The sequence below is a fragment of the Salvia hispanica genome, chromosome 4 (assembly GCF_023119035.1).
Source record: "Salvia hispanica cultivar TCC Black 2014 chromosome 4, UniMelb_Shisp_WGS_1.0, whole genome shotgun sequence".
Lineage (NCBI taxonomy): Eukaryota > Viridiplantae > Streptophyta > Magnoliopsida > Lamiales > Lamiaceae > Salvia > Salvia hispanica.
In genome coordinates this window covers 6,024,192-6,032,192 of record NC_062968.1, presented here as the reverse complement: position 1 = coordinate 6,032,192, position 8,001 = coordinate 6,024,192, and the positions used below count along the sequence as shown (strand labels likewise).

At 34.3% G+C, this 8,001-nt stretch overlaps 1 protein-coding gene across 1 annotated transcript; it reads left to right on the top strand.

The window, feature by feature from the left end:
- The first annotated feature begins 4,163 nt into the window (after window positions 1–4,163).
- LOC125220253 (21 kDa protein-like) lies at window positions 4,164–4,760 on the top strand. Its single transcript, XM_048122412.1, has one exon. It carries the CDS (start codon window positions 4,164–4,166, stop codon window positions 4,758–4,760), a length of 597 nt encoding a protein of 198 aa, XP_047978369.1.
- Window positions 4,761–8,001: the final 3,241 nt, after the last annotated feature.

Genomic DNA, 8,001 nt, shown 5'->3' with positions numbered 1-8,001 from the left:
CAGTATGTAGAGCCAGCTACATACTCAGAGGCTGTTGGTGGACCAGAGAAGGAGCAATGGGTTAGAGCAATGAAAGAGGAGTTTGATTCTCTCATCAGAAACAAGACTTGGATATTAGTAGACAAGGTTATGATGAGAAGAGTCATCAGTTGTAAGTGGGTATACAAAAAGAAAATTGAGATTGCTGATCAAGAGCAGATAAGATTTAAAGCTCGATTAGTTGCTCGTGGCTTCACTCAAGAGGAGGGGGTGGATTTTAATGAGGTATTTTCCCCAGTTGTGAAGCATACATCCATAAGGATGCTTCTAGCTCTGGTTGCACAGAGAAACTGGTTTCTGGAACAACTTGATGTCAAAACGGCTTTTCTGAATGGAGAGCTTGAAGAAACTATATACATGGCTCAGCCCAAAGGGTTTGAAGTTCCAGGGTCAGAGGATAAAGTTTGTTTGCTCAAGAAGAGCATATATGGTCTGAAGCAAAGCTCAAGACAATGGTATAAGAAGTTTGGAGAGAGCATGAGCAGACATGGTTTTGTAAAATCAAGATATGATAACTGTGTGTATGTTAGGAGAAAAAGGGGCTCAGCTGATGTGTATCTGCTGCTGTACGTAGATGACATGTTGGTGGCTGGACCTGACTTTGGTGAAATCAAAGAGGTTAAAGAGCAGTTGAAGGCTGATTTTGAGATGAAGGATCTAGGTGAGGCTAGAAGGATATTGGGGATGGATATAATCAGGGACAAGAAGAATGGAAAATTGTGGTTATTTCAATCTGATTACATCAACAAAATCTTGAAGAAGTTCAACATTAATAACATGAAGCCTACTGGAACACCTTTAGCCCAACATTTCAAGTTGTCATGTGATCAAAGTCCAAAGTCAGAAGAGGAAAGGTTGGAAATGAGCTTGATTCCATACTCTAACATTGTAGGAAGCATCATGTACATGATGATATGTACAAGGCCAGATTTGGCTTATGCTATCAGTGCCACTAGTAGGTACATGACAGATCATGGGAGAGAGCACTGGAGTGCTTTGAAATGGACTCTTAGATACTTGAAGGGAGCTGGTAATCTGGGGATCTTGTATGAGCATAAGTCAGGAAGAGAAGGGGATGCTTTGCTAGGTTTTTGTGATTCAGATTATGCCACAAATCTGGACACAAGAAGGTCTCAAACAGGATATGTCTTCACACTATATGGTTCTGCTATTTGCTGGAAGTCTGGGCTTCAAGATGTGGTTGCTCTGTCCACCACCGAGGCAGAATACATGGCCTTAACCTCAGCTGTGAAAGAAAGTAAGTGGCTGAAAGGTTTGGCATCAGATTTTGGGATCAGTCAACAAGCTATAACAGTTCATTGTGACAATAATGGTGCCATTTGTCTTGCTAAGAACCAAATGTTTCATGAGAGATGCAAACACATAGATGTGAGGCTCCATTTTATAAGAGATGAGGTGGAGAGTGGGCAGGTGAAGGTGGAGAAGATAGATACTGCACACAATCCTTCTGATATGCTTACTAAGCCTTTGAACAAAGGCAAGTTCGACTATTGTTTAAAGCTTTTAAACTTGGTCTTTGTCCCGGTTGCTGGTGGTGCTGAATGATGAATTCAAGGTGGAGAATTGTTAATGGGTGAATTAATAATCAGCCCAAGTTCAAAGCCCAAATCAGGAGCCCAAAGTCAGCTAAAGTTGTTGTAAAGAAAAATAGTCGTTGGAAGCCTTTTCTATCTGTTTTCTCTTTTTCTTGTTTTTCCCTTTTCTGTTAGTTAGGGCTCATGTGGGTTAGCTCGTTTTAATAGAGAGACTAAACCGAGATTGATAGAGGGTCTCTGGTAGATTGTAACACAGAAATACACATTCAATTCAAGAATTCCATTCTTCTCTCAATTGTGTGTTCATCTTCTTTCTTTCGTGTTTATTCAATTAGTGTTCCGATTGCAACGATTCTCCAACAAAATTATATATATAATAATAGTAGTGAAAAAGAAAAAAAAATTGGGGGTACCACCATCCCCCTTGTTTTGAATTGCCTCCGCCAGTGACTGCGGGTCGCCGGTTTTGCCGTTGAACTATGCAGTTATTGTAAAACAGCTACTCCCTCACTTATTTCCACTTTAGCATGTCCCTAAAAATTTGTTACCATTTTTTGTAGTAGACCCCACATTCCACTAACTCATTCTCACTCACATTCTATTACATTTCTTAAAACTCGTGTCGGGGTCAAATGGTGACAAATTATTAGGGATGAAGTGAGTATGTGTTTTTATTTTTGTATAATTGTTCTTTTGCATTGTTTTTATTTTTTAATTTTTGCACTATTATCTTTCTTAGCTTCTTTCCTTTTTTTTTAATTAAATATTCGAAATGTGAATATTTTTTGAAAGTTACTTTTAGAGATGAGTATTTTATACTATTAAGGAAATACTACTAAATATTATCTCTTCCTTAATAAATATGGAATTGAAGGTGATTAAGTAAATTGAAAATTTCAATTAATAAGGAAATTACAAAACAAAAATGGAAAAATTATGTAAATCATACTCCCTTCGTTCCATAGTAATAGAGGCGTTTCGTTTTGAGCTCTCGTTTTAAGAAAATGATAATAAATAGTTAAGGTGGCGGGAGAGTAAGGTAAGAGAGAGAATAATGTAGTTAAGAGTCTTATCTAGAATATTCTCTTTCTTACTTTACTATTTCTCCACTTTAACTATTTATTATTATTTTTTCAAAATGAGTGCTTAAAACGAAACGTCTCTGTTACTGTGGAACGGAGGAAGTATATATGAAACAAGAATCAACCACGTCGTTATAATTACATGAGATTCTCCAATAGACCAGACGCTAATATCACAAATATGGAGTGTTTTTGATGGATTATTTCCGGCCCTACTATTCCAAAACAAAATATCCATACTCATATACAAAGGGCATACTCGTCATTTAGAACCATGGGCGGACCCAGTAGGAAGGGAGGGAGGGCTTAAGCCCCTACCCAAATATTTTTTTTTGTGTTTTTTCTATTTATAAAATTTTTGAAATCTAAAAAAATGTAGCTCAGCCCTCACCAAATTAATCCTACTGAAGGTTAAATACTTGGAAATTGAAAGATAAAAGGGGCTAAAAATTGAAAATTCTTAAATTGCTAAGTAAACAGTTAGAAACGGTTTGGGTGTTCAAAGGAAGAAGATGATGAAGGCTGATAAAAAAGAATAATATTATCATTATTACAGTAATCTTTGTAAGTGTTAAGTTTCTCGGCAAACGTGCAACACTACTATCCATTTTTTTAAAAAACTCTTTCTATTTTTGTTAATTTTAATTCTTTATTTCATTTTCTATATTGGAACCTTTAATTCTTTTTAGGCGCTGTTTTTTTTTTGTTAATAATCAATTTTTTTAATTCATTCTTTCTATTCAGTTTTAATTAAATTATGCAATTTTTTATGTCATTATTTACTAACATTCGAGGATAAGAAAAAGAATGTGTAAATATGAATTGTTTCATACTTTTGATTAGGTATTAGCTAATTAGTTTCTTGCAACAAAAAAAATATTTATGAATTTCCATAGATTTTATAATTGTGATTTTTTATAATATGCTATTACTTCGCATATATTTTACTATGTGCTTTCTCGTACCTTTAGAATTTTTAAAAATATAAAGAAAAGCTAGCGAAATTTTTTGAAACCAGTCTAATTTTTTAGAATGCACGGCCTATTTACCAAAAATAATAAAAATAAAATGAAATATAATAGAAAAGTACAAACATAATAATAAGCAAATGTATTTTTTAAAATAACACACACACACACACATATAATGTACAAAATACTATATCCGTCTCCCCATTATGTGTACAACATTTTGGTTCGTCCCTATTAATTGTTCCACTTCACTTTTACTACTTTTGGTAATAGACCTCAAATTTTACTAACTAATTTCTCTCACATACAATTAATATTTTCAACTCACTTTACTTTACATTTTTTTAAAACTATGTTATATCAAAGTGAGACATATATTGATTGGGAAACGAAGAAATTATTAATTAATGGAGCCCCTACTGAAAAAAATTCCTGCGTCCGCCACTGTTTAGAACCCTTAGTTGCCTCTCTATATAAACTCCCAAAACAACAATACACTCTCAAAAAAGCCAAGCATGAGATCTCTACGTTTAATTTTCGTAACAATATTATCCCTCTTTCTCACGGCCGCCCCAGCCCCGGCTCCCGCTCCTGCTCCCGCATCGAATGCGGAATTCATCCACGCGAATTGCGAGCACACACTGTACCCGGAGGTGTGCTACCAATCACTAAAGCGTTACGCCAATGTGGTGAAGAAGGACCTATCTCGGTTGGTGCAGGTCTCAATCGGCGTCAGCCTCACCCGCTCCAAGCTCGTATCCCCGTACTTGGAGAACCTCAACCGGACCGCCCAGCTAGAGCCGCGAGCGTTGGCGGCCCTCAGCGACTGCGTCAGCTATTTCAGCCAAGCGGAGCAGAATATGCGGGACTCGTTGAAGCAGATGCAGCAGCTAACTGGGACCGGGGAGGAGCTGCGCTACCAGTTGGACAACGTGCTGACGTGGATCGGCTACGCGCGCACCTACCAGGAAAGTTGTACTGACGGCTTTGAGGGTGAGGGCGTCTCCAACTCCGACGTCTTCGGCCGGGTGGAACAGGTCAAGGAGGCCACCAGCATTGCGATTGCCTTCGTCGCAACCCTTGTTGACAAGGCTGGGCCTGTGCTGCCATGAATATCATCCACCTTTTTTTTTATTATTATTATAATTGCCTACATAAGTAACTGGGGGTGCTTAAACGGTTCTCCGGTTCTCGGTTAACCGGAATCGGAACCGAAACCGACCGGTTAATTGAGGAACCGGAACCGGAAAATCCGGTTCCGGTTCCGGTACCGGTTCCAACTTTTTAAATAACACCGGTTCCGGTTCGGAACCGGAACCGACCGGTTCCTAACCGGGAACCGGATTATAATTCAATTTTATTTTTTTATAATTTAATATACTAAAAAATCTAATTTATTGAATTAATTTTGAATTAAAGTAAATAGTTTGAAACATTGAGTGATTTTTAGATTTAAATGTTTAATCTGTGATACTTTGAATCTATAATTATTTCCCTAATCCATTTTTTATGAACTAACTACAATGAGTAGAACATCATAAGTTTGTTTTTAGTTTTCAAAAGAACTTATACAAATACAATATCATTTCATATGATACATTTATTACAAATTTATGTAACAATTCATTTAACATACGATTTTAACATATTTGTGAATAATTTATTAAGTGTTCCGGTATAAACCAAATAGTCACAACAATATCAATTAGTATTGGAAATTCCAATGAATACTATGTTTAGCCAAAAAAGGGAAAATGAAATTCAATTTTAAAACTCATTTTTTTAAAAAAAATTGCTAAAGTTTAGAACTCCTATTTTTGTATTAGTAAAAAATTGCTAACATAAACTAGTCCGACCCGACCTACTACACTTGGCATCACTCTTATCCATATATGAATATTATTGTATTGTTGGTTTGTATTTTGTGTATTTATTTTAATTTTTAGGTATTATTTGTTATAATTCTAGATGTTGGATTATTATTTTTTTAGTATTGAACTATTTAAAATTATAAATAAATTCGGATTAAAAGTACACATCGGTTCCGGTTCAGAACCGGAATCGACCGGTTCTTAACCGGCCGGTTCCAAACCGGAACCGATCGGTTCCGGTTCCGGTTCTTGAATTTATGAAAATTTAAAACCGGTTAACCGGTCAACCGGTCCGGTTAGAACCGGAACAGGCCGAATAAGCAGGCCTACTGATAACACATATGCAAGAGTATGATTTTAAGGATTAATAGCCGTTTTAGATTTTATTTTTCAGTATTTCATTAAAAAAAATATGACTCAACTTTGGTTGACTCAACATTAATATTTTCATTTTCTGCGTTATTATAAACCAGTTTCAATCTATCCTTATACTCCCTCCATCCCACTTTAGCAGTCTCATTGACTTTTCTGCACTCATTTTGTAAAAATGATAATAAATAATTAAAGTGGAGAAATAATAAAGTAAAAAAGAGAATAATATAAAGAAGAGTCTTATCTACATTATTTTTTTTTACTTTATTATTTCTCCACTTTAACTATATCTAAATGATATTTTTATATAATTTAATTAATTTATTTTATATTGTTCAATCTTTCCTATTTAATGCAAAACTCTTTTGTATTGTACATCTTCGTTTTATGGAGTATTTGATTCATGCTTATTTCGTATATATCTTTTTAAATTAGTGTAGTTTTATTAATGACATTATATCAAAATATCAATTAATTCAAGTATTATTCTAGAATTAATTTTTAAATTTTACAATCCGGTATATATAAAAGATATTGTTAACCAACTCTTAAATTGGTAACTACAACCAAATCAAGACATTATATCTTCAAATCACGGGCCAAGTATCAATATAGTATAAAAAATGTCAATTAGGGTATTAATTTCAATTAACGACAAATTAGTTATAACTAATTTAAAAAATATCCCAAAACTTTAAATGCATATAACTATCTCGATTAAAAAAAAATTTCACAACATATATCATATTAAAGTTAATTTTATAAGGATTTTATCGAGATCCTACATGCATATGTTTCGTTGTCAAACTTTGATAAAACTTTTGTAAATGTTCATATATTAAAACAATTTTATACATATAGAACTATTACATAATATGTGAATATAATGCTGGTAAAATGTCAATATGAAATTGTGTTGACATTGTCATGTCTTCATGTTGATATATTTAATACTCTATAATGTGTTCCTAAACCCTAAATTTGATCATTGGTATTATCTTTTATCTGTAAAATTCTATGTCGTTATCAATTAATAGATGATTTAACAATTGATCACACCTCTATCTATAATATCAAATTAAATAGGTTGTCAATTCTTCATATATATATGAGCATTAAGCTCCTTTTACCCTTTAGGTACTATTTCCTTCTTAATATCATCCATTAAATTGATGGAATGGATGGACTAGATTAAAAAAAGAGATATAATCCCGTGTTGCATTATTTGATCAATTTGGTACATTATGGGGGTAGAAAAGTAAAAATTGCAATAATATCTTACGTTTCTAAACTGCAAATCCTAATTAAGCATGATTTTTGGAACAACAATTGGTATTCCAGTTCCACTCTCTCTCTCTCATCTCAAACGTCTCCCCCGATTCTTCTCTCTACCAAAACCCTAGCTGCCCCAAATTTGCTGAGAAAAAACGATTTGCCGAGACCGGGCAAACAATTGATCGAAGTTTTCTACAAAAGGCAAACAAACGACCGGCATTTTATACATTCTGGTATTTTTTCGCCGCCGTTTCACAGTAGAAACCTCACGACGTTGGCACGCGACCATCAATTTCAAGTCGACAACAAGGTAGGGTTTTAAAAGTTTCAATTTTAGGTAATACTAAGTTTTAATCGTCGATTTGCAGTGTTATACGATTTCATAGTCGACGATTCATTTTTTTCTCCCAAACAATTTATATGGTTTTGCTCGCACCCACGTTTTGGTCGAAATTTTCGTAAATCATGAAATCGTATGCATTTTTGTTAGAGTTCTGTCCATTATTGAAGTTTGTGGTTAATTCATGGTTCACAATCGTGTATAGGACGATTTTGTAGAGGAATTCTTATCTAATTTTGATTTTTGGTCCGTCTCACAAATCAAGCATGACGAAAAGAGGCCGACTTTTCAAAAGCCAATTATGCATTATTTGAATTATTTGCTGCTATATGAACATTATTGTAGGGAGTGGTGTACATTATGGTTTTAGTTTTAATACGGATGCTTTTGATTTTAAAAAGGTCAATGGTTGAGAGAATGTAATATTCATCGGTGCATTATTTGATAACCTTTGCACATTATATAGTTAGTGTTGTGCATTAATGCGATACATTA